The 22,043-nt window shown below is 44.2% G+C and overlaps 1 protein-coding gene across 1 annotated transcript; it reads left to right on the top strand.

Moving 5' to 3' along the window:
* Positions 1 to 2,738: 2,738 nt before the first annotated feature.
* On the top strand, positions 2,739 to 18,575 carry LOC118638543 (zinc finger protein 850-like). Its single transcript, XM_036274539.1, has 3 exons — positions 2,739 to 2,844; positions 14,519 to 14,642; positions 16,241 to 18,575. Exons 2-3 carry the CDS (start codon positions 14,522 to 14,524, stop codon positions 18,448 to 18,450), a joined length of 2,331 nt encoding a protein of 776 aa, XP_036130432.1. The 5' UTR covers positions 2,739 to 2,844; positions 14,519 to 14,521; the 3' UTR covers positions 18,451 to 18,575.
* The last annotated feature ends 3,468 nt before the right edge of the window (positions 18,576 to 22,043 follow it).

Raw genomic sequence — 22,043 nt, 5'->3', positions numbered from 1 at the left:
CAATAAATTTTTAAAAAATATATATATATCCTCAGGTGAGGATTAAAAAAAAGTTTACAGATAAAAGTGGTGATGTAAAGGGTGGCAGAGAGACTATGGTATAGCAGATGGCCAAGGCCTTCATGGCATAGGAGGAAATGCAATGGACTGAAGGCCTAAGACTAATTTAAACAAGATGACTTTTGGGCTGGTGTATATTCACTACTCTAAAGACTTGCCAGGATTTTGCTGTGAGCCTTGGTATAGCCTGGATTGTTGCAGTCAGGCTGGCTGATACACTTAGGGGCATAAGTGGTCATGTTTGAGACTCATTGGCTATGAGTAGAGGGCCACTGGGGCTGTGACTTGAGTGAGGGTGAGGTGGAGAGAGAAAGTCTGTGACAGGTGAATGGACACATCGAGTTCAGACTCAATGAGGGAGGGCTGTGGACACCTGAGATCTGATGTGCTTCTCTCAGTGGGTGAGGGTGAAGCAAGGAACAGTCCAAGAGAAAGGCCTTCGTAGCCAGACTCAAGGCTGTTTCTGTCAGTGTGGGCCATCAGAGCCTAGGTAGTAGTTGTCCCAGTTAGAATTTTCCAAGAATTCTCTGGACCACATATGCTGAGTAATGAAAAGCGATGGAAATGACTCTGGTGCAGGGCAGGAGACTGCTGTGGCAGTGGGCGTGCATTTGGGAGAGAGGTGTGGTAGAAAAGGTGATGGGCGTTGGAGAAGGAGTGTGGATTCACTGCTGTAGGGTCTTGGCTTTGACAAAAGAGTGAATGAAGGGTGAGCCCATGTCTCCTGGAGTCTGAAAGAACTAATATACAAATCCCTTAAAATCACCTGAAAGCAGGGTGTTGTGGTGCTTAATGCCATGTCCAGTGCTTAGATGCCATTTATGTGTCCATCTGCCTGTGGTTGTTAGGGCTGACAACAGTGATCAATAGGTTCTCGATGACAAGGCAGACTTCAATGTCAGCCGGGCTCAAAAATCTCCACTGGCCTTGGAAGGGAAAATGGTAGCAGGGAAGAGATTAGGGAATGGTCATCTAGTGTCATGGGAAAGGAGCTGATTAGGGAACCAGCTGTCCTGTCACAGGATGTTTGAGTTGCCTTGAGGTTATGTCTCTGGGAAAGTAGCTGTGAGGGAGGTGTGATTCAAATAGTTATGTCCAGAAGGTAATGTAAACTGATGGCCTCACTGCCCTGAGATTGGGGTTATTTGAGTGAAGGGCGATGCCATGTTTTATGTTTTTTGTTTTTTTGGAAGGGTAGTCTGGGCACCAACAAGAATATTGCCTAAGAAATCCAGAGTCAAATCACTCACATCCTCTTTAAAAGAAACTTCTCTTTCTAATCTATGATTGTGGCACTCACCACAGTTACAAGATGTAATGTGCAATGGGGCATACATGCCAAGCCCAGAACACATGTAACATTTATCTGCCCATCTGTCTATTGTTGGAAGGAACAGTATCAGTTAGAATATGAGAAGAGAATGTCCCCGATGGTACCAAGGCCTGGAATCTTCTCTGAGCTGGAGGGAGTATCGTGAGAAGATGGATGGCAACCAAGAGAGTTATGACAAACTGAATCCTAAGAGGAAAATGATGGTGGAATAAAAACTGTCCCCATTATGACAGGGTATGAACTTTGAGGATGTGGCCATCATCTTCCCCCAGAAGGAGTGGGGGCTCCTTGATGAGGCTCAGAGACTTCTGTACCGTGATGTGATACTGGAAATCTTTTCACTTGTTGCATTCGTTGGTAAGACCTTTATATCTCTCCTACTGCCCTGAGGTGATGTCTTGCCTTCCCTGTTTTCTCCAAAGGGAGCTTTGTCATTCCCATAGTCAGTCCATGAGGTCTGCTGATTTCTCACTTTCCTGTCATATGTGCTATGCCTGTCAGTGCTGGGCTGTGTGGGGTGCCCTGAGCAATGACTCCTTGAGCAGCCCTAACACCTATTGCCTATGAAAGTGCAGGAAGTGTCTGGGAGTCAGGAGTCTAGCAGACAGCTAACGAATCCCACCTCACTTGCTGTCTCCTTGGCAGATTCCCCATGTCCAGATCCATGGCCATGGCGAGTGGCAACTAGGAGAGGGCATGACATAAGGGCTGCTGTGTTCAGATCATATCAGGTACCTGCTCTGTGTCCAGTAGTGTTAAGTGCAAGTCCTACTACACCTCATTTCTATTTTTTCATTTTCATACTTGATAGCTTGCTGATTTATTATTTTACATATGAATTTTTGACTCCTGCCTACCTTCATCTTTGTCATTTCCCTGCATTACCTACTTTTCTGCACTGCTCCCCCCTCTGCAGTGTTGTCCAACAATAACCTGTGCATGTATCATGATGTGTGCATACATCCTTAAGTAGTGTTTGAACACCAGCTACTCATTTTTTGAATTTTACTGGGAAAAAGATATAACCAACCTCTGTACCGCTTTCCGTGCCACCAACAGAAAAGCCCTGCTTAATACTGTTAGCAGAAGCATGACTTGGATATCTTGCTTCTGTTCCATGTAGTACATGCCATTTTTGTGTCTATTTTCTGGTGACATCTCATCTATTTGTGATCTTCAGATGCCCAGTACTGCACAGCAGCACCTTATTCAACCTGCCTCCAATCTCATTTTCAGACAATCCGTGAAACCAGCCTATTGTGTCTGACAGATCTGTAATGGGACTTCCCCTTCTCACTAACATCAACATTTATGTGCTCATCATTTCTCTGCTTCCAGGTTGTAGGCATAGTCAGAAGATGAGGAAGCTGTTTCTGAGAAGATTGTATGTGTAGAAGAAGAGTCACTGGTCAAGGCTTCGACAGGTCTGACAACCCAGAAGACCCATCTTTGTGAGCGCTGGGTCTCAGTCTTGATAGATATTTTGCACTTGACTGAATTCCAAGCAACATTCCTTGAGCAGAAAGCATGCATCAGTGACACATGTGTGAGAGACTTTTGTTTCAGAACAAATCTTTGCCACCAACAAAGGAATGCCAGTGGAGAGAAGCCCTGGAAAAGAGACATGGACAGGGCCTCATTTCTGGCCCGATGCAGCTTCTATGTATCAAAGGCAAATTGCACCTATTCAGACGTAGGGGAGGACTTCCCAGCCATTTCTGGCATTTCTATCACCAGGCCTGTTCAAATAGTGCAGATCCACACAGTGTTAAGGACAGTGGCAGGCTCTTCACAGTGGAAAAAGACGTCACGAGTGGGACGAATGTGAAAAGGCTTTGTGCCACAATCAGAAACTTGTTCAGTGTCAGAGTGTCTATTTTGGAGAAGATCTTTTTATGTGTAGCAAGTGTCGAAGGCTATTAGGCCAAATGTTAATGTCATTTGACATAGGAGAGGTCAACCTGGAGAAACTATGAGTGTAGTGATTGTCAGAAGCTCATCAGCCAAAGCTCTAGCTTCATTAAACACAAGAGAATTCACACTGGAGACAAGCCATTTGATTGCAGTGTTGGTGGTAAATGCTTCAGTTACAAATCTGTCACCATTCAACATGAGAGAGGTCACCCTGGAGTAAAGCCTTATGATTGTAGTGATTGTGGGAAGTTCTTCAGCCAAAGCTCTAACCTCATTCAACAGCAGAGAGTTCACACTGGGGAAAAGCCATATGGGTGTAGTGAATGTGGAAAGTCCTTCAGCCGAAGCTCTGCTCTTATTTGACACCAGAGAATTCACACTGGAGAAAAGCCATATGTGTGTACATATTGTGGAAAGTCCTTTACAGAAATCTCTAAGCTCTTTGAACACCACAAATGTCATACTGGTGAAAGGTCCTATGAGTGTAGTGAATATGGGAAGTCCTTTGGGTGCAATTATCACCTACTTAACCATGAGAGAATTCATACTGGAGAAAGGTCATATGAATGTAGTGATTGTGGGAAGTCCTTCAAGCAAAGATCTTCCCTTACTCAACACCAGAGAGTTCACACTGGTGAAAACCCCTATGAGTGTAGTGAGTGTGGAAAGTCCTTTACACAGAAGTCTAAGCTCATGCAACACCACAGAGTTCACACTTGTGAAAGGCCTATGAGTGTAGTAGATGTGGGAAATCTTTTAGGCTTAATATTCACCTCCTTAACCATGGGAGAGTTCACACTGGAGGAAAGCCATATGAGAGTAGTTATTGTGGGCAGTCCTTCAAGCAAACACATGCCCTCTCTGAACACCAGAGAGTTCACATTGGTGAAAAACCTTATGAGTGTAGTGAATGTGGAAAGTCCTTAAGAAGGAGGTCTAGGCTCATTGAACACCACAGAGCGCACACTGATGAAAGGCCTTATGAGTGTAGTGAGTGTGGGAAGTCTTTTAGATGCAAAGATTACCTCCTTACACATGAGAGAATTTACACTGGAGAAAAGCCGTATGAGTGTAGTGATTATGGGAAGTCCTTCATCCAAAGATCTGCCCATACGCTGCACCAGAAAGTTCACACTGGTGAAAGGACTTATGAGTGTACTAATGTGGGAAATTTTATAGACACAGTTCTGGCCTTCCTCAACACTGCAAAGTTCACACTGGATAAAAGCCTAATTAGTGGAGTGAATGTGGGGATAGTTTGGGCAATATTTTTCTCTTATTGATTTTAGAAAGTGGAAGGAGAGAGCAGAGATATTGATTTGTTGTTTCAGTTACTTACGCCTTTATTAGTTGATTATTTTATGAGACTTGAATGGGGATTGAAAATGCAACTTCAGGATTTCGAAGCAATGCTTTAACCAAGTGAGTTCCTCAGCTAGGGCTGGAGAAATCTTTAACTTCCTTCCATGTAGGAAAGTTCACTCTGGAGAAAAGCCTTATCTGAGAAGTCATTGTGGAAGACACTTAAGACAATGTTTGAGCCTTATTTAACATTATAGAATTCGTTTGGAGAAAAGCGTTGGGAGTGTGACAAATGTGGGTAATTCTTTAGCTATTTCTCTAGCCTCATTAAACAACAGAGAGTGTACACTGGATAAACACCTTATCAATTGTAGTCAATGTGGGAATTATTTCAGCTTCAAATCTAATCTTCGAGTTTTCACTGGTAAAAAAGCCTTAAATGTTGTGGGAATGTATTATTTCCTCACTAAGTATAACAACACTAAAGGAAACTTTGAGAAACATTTACTTTGATTTAAATCTTTTAAGTGAAACATACACTGTTTGAGAGTCCTGATAAATTTTAGGTATAATTGAGATTTTAAGAAGCTACACTGAACCCTGGCTGGTTTGGCTCAGCGGTTGGAGCGTTGGCCTGCGGACCAGAGAGTCCTGGGCTCGGTTCCCACTAGGGACATATACCAATAATAATAATAATAATAAATTAAAAAAAAGAAACTGCACTGCACCTTTTAACCTTTGTGGGAATACTACTGATAGATACTACATTTTGTGGCCAGTTTTTGTCACTGAGGCCAGTTACCCTCTGCCACCTGACTCACCTGCACAATGTGCGTCCATCACAACCCCAGCATGATTGGGGAAGGTGTCCTCTATTTTATTCCTTTATCTTGAGGAAATAATGAATACACTGAGCTCTTGGTGGGATACAAATTACTTTCTCTCTAACTAGGATCAGGGGTGGGGAACATCCAAACCACCAGGGCTGTATTACTCCCACAAAACCAATACTAGCTAACATCACACACCTCGCCGAATTTGCCTGACCTAATATAGTGGGTTAATTTTTAAGTTGATAATTTTGTATTCCCCAAGAAGGATGTTATAAATGTCCAAATGGCCCTAGGCAAAAAACAGGTTCCTACCCCTGAACTAGGTAATGGATGTGACTCAGTGTTGATGCAGTAGAACAGTCCTCACCAAAAAAGTGCCTCCTTCAAGGACATTGTGTTTCTCACATCATGCTGTGGTGAATTTTTGCAGCTTCTTATTCATCAGCCTAGAGATTGCAGTCAACACATTGCTCCAGTTTATGATCTTTCTGTGAAGTTGTTTTGCTTTTGTACCTTTAATTTGGTGGTTCTATTTACTGTGCCAGATGATTTAAAGCAGAATTGTGATTCGTCAGTATGTAGAAGTGAACAGATTGTGTCGGGATCTCAAACTTTCTCTGTTTTGGAAGGGAAAGTAGGATGATAGAATCTTTTTTCTTTTTTTTAATTCTCACCCAAGGACACTTTTGCATTCATCTTCAGATAGAACAAGAGGGAGAGAAAGAGAAACATCAAGTGGTTGCCACCCACACGATCCCAACCGGGGCCAGGGACAAACTGCAACCGAGGTACATGCTCTTAGCGAGAACCAAACTCAGTCTCTCTGGACCTTGGGCCAAAGCTCTAACCGCTGAGCCAAACTGACCAGGGCAAAGATCGCTCTTTGATTAATATAGCCTTTTTTAAATCCTCGCCTGAGGACATTTTTGCATTAATCTTCAGATAGAGGGGGAGAGAGAGAGAGAGAGAGACAAACATTCATGTGATTGACTGGTTGCCACCCACACGACCTCATCTGGAGCCACGGACAAACTGCAACCAAGGCCCTGGCCGGTTTGGCTCAGCAGTTAGAGCATCCACCTGCGGTCCGGAGAGACCCGGGTTCGGTTCCCGCTAAGGGCATGTACCTTGGTTGCAGTTTGTCCCCGGCCCTGGTTGGTCATGCGGGTGGCAGCCACTCGATATGTCCCTTTCACATCGATGTTTCCCTCTCTCTCTCTTCCTCTCTCTCCCTCCCACTCTGTCTGTACAAAAAATGGAAAAATGTCCTTGGGTGAGGATAAAAAAAAAACAAAAAAACTGCAACCGAGGCATATACCCTTAGCGGGAACCGAACCCGGGACTCTCCGGTCCACAGGCCAATGCTCTAACCACTGAGTCAAACCGGCCAAGGCCCTTGGTTGATTTTTTTTTAAATGATTTATTTATTTGTTTATTTATTTATTTATTTATTTATGTAATTTCCTTTATTGATTTCAGAGAGAGAGGAAGTGAGAGGGAGAGAAAGATAGAAACATTGATGAGAGAGAACATTGATTGGCTGTCTCCTGCATGCCCCCCACTGGGGATTGAGCCCAAAACCTGGGCATGTGTCCTGACTGGGCATCATACTGGCGGCCTCTTGGTGCATGGGTGGATGCTCAACCACTGAGCCACACCGGCTGGACCCTTGATTGATTTTTTTTTTTTCCTATCCTCACCTGAGGATATTTTTTCATTTTTGTTCAGATAGAGTGGAAGAGAGAAAGAGGAACAGGGAGAGAGAGGGAGAAACATCAATGTGAAAGGGACACACCGAGTGACTGCCTCCCGTACATCCCCAACCAGGGCCAGGGACGAATTGCAACCGAGGTACATGCTCTTGACCAGAACTGAACCTACGACTCATTGGTCCACTGGCTGCTAAGCCAAACCACTCAGGGCCCTTGGTTGATTCTTGTATGTGCCCTAACTGTGGATTGAAACCCTAACCTTGATGTATTGGTACAATGATGACCTAACCAACTGAGGTACTCGGCCAAGGCCCATTTTGCTGATTTTAATGTAAGAATGCCATTGGTCCTTTCGAGTTTTCCAAAAGATTGTGCATCTCAAAAAAGACATTGTAGTTTTTGAGTCAGAGGTAACATCTAATAAAATTACTTGATACTGGTCCCTGTAAAGTACGTGACACGACCACTTGATGCAAACCATTGAGATGACCTCAGGTTGGAAACAAAATAACTTTTTCAGCAACTAAGGGCTGTAGCTTTTCAGTAATGAAGTACTTTTACTCAACCTGAAATAATTCTAGTTCATTGGAGTGTAGTAGCTGGGAAAAAAAATCCGAAGAAATTCAGAGGGTCCTTGAGGTATGGCTTCCCCTTCCTTGCAGACCCATGGTGGTGCTCAGGTGTCCCAGGCCATATTGTCCCTATTTGTCCTCTTCTTGCTGAGCGATCAGAGCTTCGGGAAGAGACAGGTGGGGACCCTACAAACCTGCATAACTCAGGAAGGCACCTTATGTATAAATATCCCTACCTTCGCCCTGGCCGGTTTGGCTCAGCGGTTAGAGCGTCAGCCTGCGGTCTGGAGAGACCTGGGTTCAGTTCCCGCTAAGGGCATGTACCTCGGTTGCAGTTTGTCCCCGGCCCTGGTTGGTTGTGCAGGTGGCAGCCACTCGATGTGTCCCTTTCACATCGATGTTTCCCTCTCTCTCTCTTCCTCTCTCTCCCTCCCACTCTGTCTGTACAAAAAATGGAAAAATGTCCTCGGATGAGAATAAAAAAAAAAAAAAAAAAAAAAAATATCCCTACCTTCTTCCTCAGTGTGCCCTCCCCAAATGCACTGCCTCCGGATCCTCCATTCCTTTTCCCTTTGAAAGATCAGGACTCCAAGACTAGCCCCTTCCTTGGCTCTTAAGCTTTTCCTTTACAAGCCACTGCTCCAGATATTAGCAGAAAACGACTAGTCTCCCAAAACACCGGATAAGAAAGACTCAGTCACTAAGATGTGCAGATCATCATTTCCTTCTGCATCCAGAAGGTGTCCCTAAGGTTCAGAATCTCACTTTATCAATCCATGACTTAAGTTTCACATGAGAAACATTGTGGTATTGTGTTCAATTGTAACTGTAATCCAGGAAGACACTAATATTTCTATTTTTAGCAATAGAGTCCTGTAGTTACTGAAATCAGAGTTTCATTCATGGGTATCATGAAACTTTCTGTTTTTCATTTTGGGACCTGAATATACTATTTTCTCTTTATAAGCAATAATGTGAACTCAAAAGAAACCTTCTGTGACCAGAGTTTTTGTCGTCACTCTCACTGACTTAATACTCATTGTAGCACCTTATTTGTCTCAAGACATGCTTCACTTGCCACTTCATCATAATGAGCCCCTGGTAACAGATTAATTATGATCCCATTGTGTACCACGAGTCACTAGCATCCCATTTCCTGTTCACTAGTGCTGCAACACTTTTCTTTTTAATTTCTTAAATTATTAATTGATTTTAGAGAGAGAAAGAAGGGAGAAAAACATCAATGTGTTGTTACACTTGCTTATGTATTCGTTGGCTAATTACTCTACGTGTCCTGACCAAGGATCAAACCCATAACCTTAGCATATTGTAAGGATGCTCTCACCAACTGAGCCACCCAACCAGGGTGTCACAACAATTTTGATCTCCAAGCTCAGTGTCTGGGACACTAACATCTTTTTATTTATTTATTTAATTTATTTTGTTACGCATGTATCTCCTTTTTCCCCCATTGACACCATCCTCCCAATCCTGCCCCCTCACACACCTCCTCCCCCGCATTGTAGTCTATGTCCATTGGTTATGCATATATGCATATAAGTTCTTTGGTTTATCTGTCCCTTGTTCCCTCTTCTGAAGTTTGTCAGTCTGAACCCTACTTCTATGTCTCTGGGTCTGTTTTGTTCATCAGCTTATTTTGTTCATTATAGTCCACAAATAAGTGAGATCATGTGATATTTGTCTTCCTTTGATTGGCTTATTTCACTTAACATCATTCTCTCCAGGCCCCTCCATGTCCTCTCAAAGGCTAAGAGATCTTTCTTTCTTACAACTTCATAGTATTCCATTGTGTATCTCTACCACAACTTTTTTATCCACTCATCTATTGATGGACACTTGGGCCGTTTCCAGATTTGGGGAATTGTAAACAGTGCTGCTATGAACATAGGGGTGCATATATTCTTTCTGATTAGTGTTTCAGGCCTCTTAGGATATATTTGGGACATTAACAGCTGTTATATTGAAAAAAACTACATTACCCAGGTGGCAGTGCACCGAATGCTCGCGGGTCTAGCCAATGAAAGACCAGGAAGGCATTTCTGTCCTGCGCATTGGCTCAAGGACGGGTCTTCCGGGCATCTTCCTGTCAGTCTGCAGCCTCTCTCTGGTGGGCTGGCTGCGTCTGGGCTCTGGGCTCCAGAGCGCCTGGTGAGGGAGGCGACAGCGCCACTGGGAGTCGCCCTCGTTGTGCAGAGGCTGGTGCGAGGCTCGGCGAGAAGCAACTGGGCGGTATCGAGGCCTCCGTACCCTCCGCTCGCCCGCAGAGTCGATGGCGGCGGCCGCGCTGAGGCGCCCGGCTGAGGTGAGAGCGCGTCTCCCGGCCTCCCCGCCCCGAGCCCCGCAGCCCGGGTGCGGGCGCCCGTCATGTCCTGCAGCCCCGGCATCAGAATTCCAGACAGTGAGGGGCCCGTGGGGAACACCCAGTGTGACGAGAGTGGGACGTGGTGACAGCCTGGGGAGCCGCTGGGTCAAGACGTGGAGCAGCGAGTGAGCCGGGAGGATTCAGAAACCCGGTCCCTGTGCTCCGTCTACTCCGGAGGGAGCAGAGAAGGCGACGCGACGTTGTGCGTGGGAAGTTTCACTTTCGTTCTCAGGACGTGGGCGACGGTGGAAAGTCGTTGGAGGGTTGTGCAAAAAAAAGAGGGACGCTGTCTGAGGTCGGACTCTACCGTTTGCCCAAAGCTACTCAGAGGAAGGACAGACTAGAAGGGAGAGGAGCGCAGGGAGGGACAGGAGGTCCCATAAAAGACAACGTCTCTGGCACGAGTGTGCACTGCGGACGAGGCCCTGAGGCAGTGCCGGCATCTCGAGGTCACCTGGCCCCGGGGCTGCCCAAGGGCCCTGAGTGGCCTGAGCCCGGGGACCCTGGCGGTGGTTGCCAGGCTCTCAACAGACCTTTTTCTTTCCACAGATTCCTGCACCTACAGAATCGCTCAGAGTACTGGTTGTTGGTGCTCATTTGAGGGCCTCACACACATGGCCTCTGACAGAGTGGAGTGTTCAGACTGTTGTGTCACTCTTCCAGCCCTTAGGCCTGGGGAACTTGAACTCACACCCAGGCCAGGGTCCTCATTTCACATCCAGGGTTATATGAATGGTCCCTGTTTTTGGCAACCAGTGGAATAAGATGTGAACGTTCCTTACTGGGATATGTAGCAGAATGTACTAAGGCTTGGAAAGGAGGCTGTGGTGATTCAGAGACCTGCTGGTATCCTTCATATAATATATATGAATATATATATATATATATGAACGGGGAATCCTGGGACAGGAGTAAGGACTAGAACAGCTGTTGGACAATTTGGGTGTGTGATCTGCAGATGATGGAAACAATGGGAAATTTGGAGTAGTGGAAGCAGGTGATTTAATCAGATCTCTTTAGAATCTCTGTGGCTGTGGCGTAGAGAACTAAATGGGTGTGAGGGAGGTGGTAGAAGGACCAGGCAGAAGGCTGCTGCAATAGTCTTGCTGAGCGTGATAGTATCTGGACAAGGATGGTGGCCCAGTAGGTGGGAGAAGTAGTTGCATTTTAGACGGATGTTTTAAGTGAACATGTGGATTTTCTTATTTTGTGGTTGAGAGAGATCGAGATAAGAATCAGGGATGCCTGGCCGGTGTGGCTCAGTGGTTGAGAGTCGACCCATGTACCAAGAGGTCGCTGATTCAATTCCTGATTAGGGCACATGACCAGGTTGTGGACCCGATCCCCAGTGGGGGGTATTCAGGAGGCAGCCAATCGAAGTTCTCTCTCATCTATGTTTCTCTTTCTCTCTCCCTCTTTTCCTCTTTCTCTCTACAAATTCAATAAAGAAAAAAAAAAGAATCAGGTATGACATGAAGGTTTGGTTTTAGCAGCTGGCAGTATGGAAGTACCATCGAGACGGAATAATCCAAAGTAGTAAGAGTAATATTCATTGGAGATATCAGTAGTTTTATTTTTGGCCTGCGAAGAGTATAAGATATTTCAGAGAGAAGTTCATGGGCATCTGACTGTCTTACGAAAATTTCAGGATGGAGACTTCTCCAAAAGGTAGTGGAGAATATGTGGACCAAGAAGAAACTATACTTTGCTTTATTTATTTACTTATTTTATTACTTTATTTTTAAAATTGATTTTATAGAGAAAGGGAAGGGAGAAGGACCTTAATATAGAAACATCGTTGAGAGAGAAATATCGAATGGCTGCCCCCTGCATGTCCCTGCCAGTGATTGAGCCTGTAACCCAGGTGTGTGTTTCCTGACTAGACACGTAATCAGTGACCTCTTGGACACTGGGATAATGCTCACCCACCTGAGCAACACAGCCCTGGCTGTAGATTGCTTTAGTATGGGGAATCCTGGTCAGAATAGTAATGGGAGTAGTATCCTAGGAAAAAGATAGTGGGCCTAATGACTGAGTTTCTGCTGGGGACCCTGGTTGCAGAAGGTAGGTGTCACAACAAAGATTACAGATAATAATGGCCAGATGGCTCAGTTGGTGGAGAATCTTTTTTTTTTTTTATCCTCACCCAAGGACATTTTTTGACATTTTTCCATTTTTTGTTCAGACAGAATGAGAGGGAGAGAGAGAGAGAGAAACATTGACGTGAAAGGGACACATCGAGTGATTGCCACCTGCACGACTCATCCAGGGCCAGGGACAAACTGCAACCGAGGTACATGCCCTTAGCGGGAACCGAACCCGGGTCTCTCTGGACCACAGGCTGATGCTCTAACCACTGAGCCAAACCGGCCAGGGCTTGGTGGAGAATCTTCCCAGACACCAAAAAGTTTAGGGTTCGATTCCTGGTCATGAGATACCTGGGTTATGATTTGATCCCCTGTTGGGTAGCAAACCAGACTCTACTAATTATTGTTTCTCACATCAGTGTTTCTTCCTCTCCCTCTCTCTCTCTCTCTCTTGCTTTCTCCCTTTTCCCTCTTTCTTTCTCAATAAAAGTCAATAAATTTAAAAAATATATCATATCCTCAGGTGAGGATAAAAAACACAGGGTGGCAGAGAGACTATGGTATGGCAGATGGGCAGGACCTTCAAGGCATAAGTAGAATTGAAATGGATTTAAGGCCTAAGAGTAATACAAACAAGATGACTTTTGGGCTGATGTATATTCGCATTGTAAAGACTCACCAGGATTTTGCTGTGACCCTTGGTAAGGCCTGGGGTCTTGCAGTCAGGCTGGCTGATCAGCTTTTGGGTATAAGTATTCATCTTTGAGACTCACTCGGCGTAGGGTAGAGGGCCACTGGGCCTGGCCCTTAATCAAGGGTAAGGTGGAGAGAGAAAATGTGTGACTGGTGAAGGGACACATCAAGTTCAAACTCAGTGCAGGAGGGCTGTGGATATCTGAGATCTGATGTGAAGACGAAGCAAGGAACAGTCTAGGAGAAAGGCCTTCATAGCAGGACTCAAGGCTGCCTCTGAGTGTGGACAATCAGAGTCTGGACAATTGATCCTGTTTGAATTTACCAAGCGTTCTCTGGACCACATATGCTGAGTAATGAGTAGAGAGGCCAAGGAAATGACTGTGGTGCAGGACAGGAGGAGGCTGTGGGAGTGGGAGTGCCGTTGGAAAAGAGGTGTGGTAGGACGAGCGATATATGCATTAGAGAGGAAGTGTGAATTCATTGACACAGGGCCCTGGCTTTGACATAAGAGTGAATGAAGGGCGAGTCCATGTCTGGTGTTGTCAGGAAGAAATAATATAGAATATCGCTAAGGCAGGGGGTATTGTGGTGCTTCATGCCACGTCCAGAGCTTAGATGTCATTTATGTGTGTCCATCTGCCTATTTTTGTTAAGGGCTAATACTGTGATCAATAAGACCTCGATGAGATAGTGGACATCAGTGACACTGGGGCTCAAAAATCTCCACTGCCATAGAGAAGGGAGAATGGAAAGCAGGGGGATAGATTAGGGAGGTGGTTAAATTAGTATCATGGGTAAGGACCTGATCAGAGGACCAACTGTCCCTGTCAGGGGAAGTTTGTGTTACCTTTGAAATTGTGCTTCTGGGATTGTAGCTGTGTGAGAGAGGTGTGATTCAAAAAATTACATGCTGATCCCTGGCCAGTTTTGCTCAGTGGTTAGAGCATTGGCCCTTGGACCGGAGAGTCCCAGGTTCAGTTCCCGCTAAGGGTACGTACCTTGGTTGCAGTTTGTCCCTGGCCCCAGGTGGGGTCATGTGGGTGGAGCCAGTCGATGTGTCTCTGTCACATCGATGTTTCTCTCTCTCTCTTTCCCCCTTTCTCCCTCCTGCTCTATCTGAGGATAGATGCAAAAATGTCCTCTGGTGAGGATTAAAAAAAGAAAAATTACGTAAACTGGTAGTGTAAACTGATGGCCTCAGGGCCCTGGGATTGGGGACATATGGGTGAAGTGTGATGCCATGGTTTTTGTTTCTTGAAGGATCAATCAGGGTGACCACAAGGGTATTGTCTTACATGCCCAGTGTTAAAGCACTCACATGGTCTCTAAAACAGTTTGTCTTTTTTACCTGTGTTTGTGACACTCAGCTCATTGATAAGGTGCAATGTGGCCTACGTGCCAGGCCCAGAGCACATGTAGCATTACCCACCCATCTGTCTATTGTTGTGGGAAGAAACAGTATCAATAAGAATATAAGAAGAGAATGGCTTCCATGGCACCAAGGCCTGTAATTTTCTCTGAGATGTGGAGTAGAGTCAGCAGATGGACGTGGATGGTGAGGGGTTTGACAAACATGGAATGCTAGGAGGAAACTGATCATGGAATGAACTGTCTCTGTTATGACAGGATATGTACTTGGAGGACATTGCCATCGTCTTCTCCCGGGAGGAGTGGGGGCTCCTTGATGAGACTCAGAAACTTCTGTACTGCGATGTGATGCTGGAAATCTTTGCACTTGTTGCATCTGTCGGTAAGAACTTCACATCCCTCCTAGTGTCCTGAGGTGATGTCCTGCCTTCCCCATTTTCTCCAAAGGGAGCTTTGTCTTTCCACAGTCAGTCGTGAGCTCTCCTAATTTCTCACTTTCCTGTCATGTCTCCTGTGGCTGCCAGTGCTGAGCTATATTGTGTGCCCTGAGCTATAGACTTCTTGAGCAGCCCTAACACCTATTGCCTAAAAAAAGTGCTGGCCCTGGCCGGTTTGGCTCAGTGGTTAGAGCGTAGGCCTGCGGTCCGGAGAGACCCGGGTTCGGTTCCCGCTAAGGGCACGTACCTTGGTTGCAGTTTGTCCCCAGCCCTGGTTGGGTCGTGTGGGTGGCAACCACTCGATGTGTCGCTTTCACGTCGCTGTTTCTCTCTCTCTCTCTCTCTCCCCCTCTCACTCTATCTGAACAAAATATCGAAAAATGTCCTCGGGTGAGGATAAAAAAAAAAAAAAAGTGCTGGAAGTGTCTGGGAGTCATTAGTCTTGCAGACAGCTTAGTGGATCCCACCTTGCTTGTTGTCTCTTTGGCAGATTCACTATGTCTAGATCCATGGCCTTCAGTTCTGCCCCCTTCCCCTTCCTAAAGATTCTTTGTGACTGCCTGTGGAATGTCATGGTCATTTCTTCCATGAAACGGGTTGGTATTATAAGATCCTTTCTCAACTGTTGTTTGTAATATTGTCTTCCCTGAATACTATTGTGTGCCGAGTTGCTCTGGGCCAGTGCTGCCTGTTCATTTCTCTGGACTGCAGGCCGATGCTCTAACCGCTGAGCCAAACCGGCCAGGGCTGCCTGTTCATTTCTGTTGTCTTTCACTAAGACTCATATCATTCAGCTTCAGAGTAGTTGTAGAAGGTCTAGCTACTACTAGAATAGATGTTGCAGGGAGAACCATGCTTTTTTCACAGGATGGACATGGCAACATGGTCTCAGAGGAGGCCTGGCCATGTTGGTGACGGCATCACATAAAGGCTTTGTTCAGATCATACCAGGTACCTGCTCTGCGTCCAATATTGTTTTGGTACAAGTGCCACTGGTCATACCTCATTTCTGTCTTTTCATTTTTATAATAGATAGTTTACTATCAATTCTTAATTCCTGCCTACCATGACCCTTATGTTTTCCATGCATCCCTACTTTTCTGCACTGCTCCCTCTGCGGTATTCTCCAGTAACAACCTGTGAATGTGTTGTGATGTGTGCATGCATCCTCAGGTAGTGTTTGAACACCAGCTATTCGTTTTTTGAATTTTACTGGGAAAAGACATAATCGACATCTATACAGATACCCATGTTACCAGAAAAGCTCTACTGAACATTTTAACAGAAGCATGAGTGGATATTTTGCTTCTGTTCCATGTGGTGCATGCCATCAGTGTATCCTTTTTTTGGTGAAGTTCCCCCTATTTTGTGATCCTTAGAGACCTGGTACTGCACAGCAGCACCTTATTCATCCTGACTCCAGGTCTCTTATTTTCAAACAATATCATGAAACCAGCATATTATGTCTAACACACATTTGCAATGGGACTTCCCCTTCTCACTAACGTCAACATCTGTATCCTCATCATTTCTCTGCTTTCAGGTTGTTGGCCTAAATCAGAAGATGAGGAAGCCCTTTGTGAGCAGTGTTCATCTGTAGAAGGAGAGTCACAGGTCAGGCCTTCTAAGACTGCTCTAGCAGCCCAGAAAACCAGTGTTTGTGAGCAGTGCAGTAAATGTGAGAAATCTTTTAGGCGCCAAGATCATCTTAACAATGAGAGACTTCACACTGAAGAAACATCCTATGAGTGTAGTTATTGTGGGAATTCCTTCAAGCAAAGATCTTCCCTCACTCAACACCAAAGAGTTCACACTGGTGAAAGGACTTATGAGTATAGTGAATGTGGGAAATCTTTTAGTTGCAAAAATCACCTCCTTAATCATGAGAGAGTTCACACTGGAGAAAAGCTGTATGAGTGTGGTGATTGTGGGAAGTCCTTCAACCAAAGATCTACACTCACTCAGCACCAGAGAGTTCACAGTGGTGAAAAACCCTATGAGTGTAATGAATGTGACAAGTCCTTCACACAAAGGTCTAAGCTCATTGAACACCACAGAGTTCACACTGGTGAAAGGCCGTATGAGTGTAGTGAATATGGGAGATCTTTTACGTGCAAAGAGTACCTCCTTAATCACAAGAGAGTTCACACTAGAGAAAAGCCATATGAGTGTGGTTATTATGGGAAATCATTCAAGCAAACATCTGCCCTCACTCGATACTGGAGAATTCACACTGGTGAAAAGATTTGTGAGTGTACTGAATGTGAAAAGTCCTTCAGACAGAAGTCTAGGCTCATTGAACACCACAGAACTCACACTGGTGAAAGGCCTTATGAGTGTAGTGAATGTGGGAAATCTTTTAGGTGCAAAGATTACCTCCTTAAACATGAGAGCGTTCATGCTGGAGAAAAGCCATATGAGTGTAGTGATTGTGGGAAGTCCTTCAGTCAAAGCTCTAGTTTTATTCAACAAAAGAGAATTCACACTGCAGACAAGCCATGTGAGTGGAGTGTTGTTGACAAATGGTTCAATTACAAACCTGTGCTTATTCAAGACCAGAGAGTTCACACTAGCAAACAGCTGTATGAATGTACTGATTGTGGGAAGTCCTTCAGCCGAAGCTCGAACCTTATTCAACATCAGAGAGTTCACACTGGAGAAAAGCCATATGGGTGTAGTGAATGTGGAAAGTCCTTCAGCCAAAGCTCTGTCCTTATTCGACACCAGAGAATTCATACTAGAGGAAAGCTGTATGAGTGTACATATTGCGGAAAGTCCTTCAGAGAAATCTCTCAGCTCTTTGAACACCACAGAGGTCATACTGGTGAAAGGCCTTATGAATGTAGTAAATGTATGAAATCTTTTAGGCACAAAGATCTTCTGCTTAACCACGAGATAGTTCACACCGTAAAAATGTCCTATGAGTGCAGTTATTGTGGGAAGTTCTTCAACCAAAGATCTACCCTCACTCAACACCAGACAGTTCACAGTGTTGAAAGGACTTATGAGTGTCGTGAGTGTGGGAAATCTTTTAGTCGCAATAATCACCTTCTTAATCATGAGAGAGTTCACACTGGAGAAAAACCGTATGAGTGTATGGATTGTGGGAAGTCCTTCAAGCAAAGATCTACACTCACTCAACACCAGAGAGTTCACACTGGTGAAAAACCTTATGAATGTAATGAATGTGGAAAGTCCTTCAGACAGAGGTCTAAGCTCATTGAACACAACAGAGTTCACACTGGTGAAAGGCCTTATGAGTGTAGTGAATGTGGGAAATCTTTTAGGCTCAAGAATCACCTCCTTAACCATGAGAGAGTTCACTCTGGTGAAAAGCCGTATGAATGTGGTTATTGTGGTAAGTCATTCAAGCAAACATCTGCCCTCACTCAACACCAGAGAGTTCACACTGGTGAAAGGACTTTTGAGTGTACTGAATGTGGAAAGTCCTTCAGACGGAGGTCTAGGCTCATTGAACACCACAGAGCTCACACTGGTGAAAGACCTTATGAGTGCAGTGAATGTGGGAAGTCTTTTAGGTGCAAAGATTACCTTCTTAAACATGAGAGAGTTCACACTGGAGAAAAGCCATATGAGTGTAGTGATTGTGGGAAGTCCTTTACCCAAAAATCTGCCCTTACCCTGCACCAGAGAGTGCACACTGGTGAAAGAACTTTTGAGTGTAGTGAATGTGGGAAGTTTTTTAGGCACAGTTCTGGCCTTTCCCAACACCGCAAAGTTCACACTGGGTAAAAGCTTTATGAGTGACTGAATGAGAGAAAAATTTGCACAATTTTTTTTCTACTATTGATTTTAGAAAGAGAGAGGAGAAAAGACAAACATTGATTTGTTCAATTGTTTGTGCATTCAATAGTTGATTCTTGCCCTGGCCGGTTTGGCTCAGCAGTTAGAGCGTCGGCCTGCGGTCCGGAGAGACCGGGTTCGGTTCCCACTAAGGGCACGTACTTCGGTTGCAGTTTGTCCCCGGCCCTGGTTGGTCATGCGGGTGGCAGCCACTCGATGTGTCCCTTTCACGTTGATGTTTCTCTCTCTCTCTTCCCCTCTCTCTCCCTCCCACTCTATCTGTACAAAAATTGGAAAAATGTCCTCGGGTGAGGGAAAAAAAAATTAAAAAAAAAAAAAAAGTTGATTCTTTTATTAGCCGTTACTGGGAATTGAAAATTCAACTTTGGTGTTTTGAAAACAATGCTTTAACCAGCTGCACTACCCAGCCACAGATCTTTTATTCTTTTTTTTTTTCCGTTACTGGGAATTGAAAATTCAACTTTGGTGTTTTGAAAACAATGCTTTAACCAGCTGCACTACCCAGCCACAGATCTTTTATTCTTTTTTTTTTTTGGCACTTATCTTTAGATAGAGCGGGAGGGAGTGGAGGATGAAGAGAGAGAGAAACATCAACGTGAGAGAGACACATCGAGTGGTTGCCACCCACACGAGCCCAACCGGGTCCGGGAACAAACTGCAACTGAGGTACGTGCCCTCAGCGGGAACCAAACCCAGGTCTCTCTGGTCCATGGGCTGACACTCTAACCGCTGAGCTAAACTGGCCAGGGCTTTCATTGTATTGATATAGAAACATTCACCCTGGAGAAATGCCTTATCAGTGAAGTCATTGTTGAACATTCTTTAGATAACATTCCAACCTTATTCAACACTGTAGTGTTCATTCTGGAGAAAAGCGATAGTTGTATGGCAAATGTGGAAATCTTTGGTATTTTTCTAGCCTCATTAAGCTGCAGAGAGTTTGCATTGGAGAAAGACCTTACCAAGTGTAGTGAATGTGGGAATTATTTTAGTCTCCAATCTAACCTTCAATACAGTTTTTACACTGGAGAAAAGCCTTAAATGTGCTGGCAATGTTTTTTTCCTCACTCAGTAACACTAAAGGAAAATTTGAGATGCATTTACTTTAATTTAACCCTATTTAGTGAAACATACACTGGGTTATTCCAAAAAAGTTTCAGGTACAAGTGAGGATTTAAGGAGCTGCATTGCACTTTTTAAACTACCTGGGAACATCACCCGATTTATATCACTTTTTGTGGCCAGTTTTTGTTGCTGAGGCGTTTCCTTCTGCCACCTTCCTTATCTGCACAGTGTGCATCTGCCACAACCCCAGCACAATGGGGAAGGTGACCTTTGTGTTCTCCCTTTTGCTTGAGGAAATTATGAAAACACCAAGCTCTTGGCAGGATAATTTATTTCTCCCTAGCTAGATAATGGACGTGACTCAGTGTTGGTCCAGTAGACCAAACCTCTCCTAAAAAGGAACACCTCTTTCAAGGCCATTGTGTTTCTCACATTATGCTGTGGTAAATTATTGCAGCTTCTTATTCACCAAACTGGAAACTGTGTGCTGTACACAGCTGTGGTTTATGATCCTATTGAGAAGTTGCATTTGCTTTTGTACCTTTTATTTTGGTGGTTCTATTTACTGTGCTGGATGATTTGAAACCAGAATTGTGATCTGTCAGCATGTGGAGTTGAACAGATTGTGTTGAGATCTCAAACTTTTTCTGCTTTGGAAGGAATGGTAGGATGGCAGAAGATTGCTTAATCTGATTAATATTGCCTTAATTTCTATTGCTGGTCAACGCCTTGAAGTATGTGAGCTGAGAATAATTTAGTGTACACACTGTGGATCAGGTCACCTTGTTCCCTGCATCCTTTCACTGAGGGCAACTGTAGACTCCAGCCAGACACCCAGATCCCTCTCCTGTGTGATGGGACCATCTAGAAACAAAACCTCAACATCACCTCAGGACCCCTGGCTACCTCCTCCACCTTCATGAGTTAACACACTAAATCCATAATGTGTAGGGTTGCACCATATCAATGAATATCATCCAGTTATTGTATTTGAATTATTCATATATTTCACTCTCTTTGGTCAAGTAGCTTTAGAACCCATACCCACCTTTGCTCCCCAATTTTCTGGTAACAAATAGGAGCAAAGTATCACAATTCTCACATGTCCATTATTTTCCTGGAGCATCCTGATAGTTTTAGTTATAGGTGGTTGTGGTGAGTCTTGTGAAAAATTGGCATTCTTTTACAGGCAACTGCTGCAGATGATACTAGCAGAAAAGGCACCTTATGACACTTGATAAGACTCAGGCACTTAAGATGTGCAGATTGTCGGGAGGGGGGAGGAGGGTGTCAATGGGGAAAAAAGGAGAAACATCTGTAACAAAAATAAAATAATAAAAAAGTGTAAAAAAGGTGTGTAGATTGTCATTTTCTCCTGCATCCAACCAGATTCCCCCTTTCCAAGGTTCTGACTCTCAATCAATGCCCTGTTTCACGTGAAAAACATTGTGGTACTGCATTGAACTTTTATTGTAATCTAGGAAAACATTAATGATTTGATTTTCAGCAACAGAGCCCCGTAGTTATAGAAAGCAGAGGTTCTTACATGGGTATCATGAAACTTTCTGTTTCTCATATTGGTACTTGAATGTATCATTTTATCCTTATAAATAATAATGTGAACTCAAACCTTTAATGATCGCGGTTTTTGTCTTCACTCTCGCTGCCTTGATTCTCATTGCAGCACCTTGTTTGTGTCTAGATGTGCTTCATTTGCCACTTCATAGTAATCAGCCCCAGGTGACAGATTAATTATGATCCCATTGTGCACCAGGGGTCACTAGCATCACATTTTTTATTGGCTAGATGTTCAATACTTCAAGGTTGAACCAATTCTGCAATTTTATCCATTCAGGTTTATTTGCTATGATGAATGCCAGATCCAATACATTATCACTTAGGGTTCAATTAAAAAGGAAAAATTCCATAGCAAATTATGTAAAGTTTAATGAAAATTATGAACTAAAACGTTGCAGAATTGAGGAATTTCTTTTTTTTTTTTTTAATCCTTACCTGAGGACATTTTCCCATTTTTTTTGTTCAGATAGAGTAGGAGGGAGAGAGAGAGAAAAACATCAGTGTGAAAGGGACACATCGAGTGGCTGCCACCCACAGACCCCAACCAGGGCTGGGGACAAACTGCAACCAAGGTACATGCCCTTAGCAGGAACCGAACCCGCGTCTCTCGGGACCGCAGGCTGATGCTCTAACCGCTGAGCAAAACCGGCCAGGGCGAAGAATTTCTTATTATCAGACAGGACAACTCTAAAACCACTAGGTTTATATATATATGGTTAAAAATTACAACACATAATTGAAGTAATTGTGAGTGACTGAAAGACTTGCATATAAAAATTACAGAAATCAATACAGAAAAGACAAATATAAGCAACATATTTAAGCAGAAACTTCATTATACAACACATGGTTTTTTAGGCCTAGAAGAGTTGTATCAC

The sequence above is a fragment of the Molossus molossus genome, unplaced genomic scaffold, assembly GCF_014108415.1.
Source record: "Molossus molossus isolate mMolMol1 unplaced genomic scaffold, mMolMol1.p scaffold_m16_p_21, whole genome shotgun sequence".
Classification (NCBI taxonomy): domain Eukaryota; kingdom Metazoa; phylum Chordata; class Mammalia; order Chiroptera; family Molossidae; genus Molossus; species Molossus molossus.
This window is presented reverse-complemented; position numbering and strand designations above follow the sequence as displayed.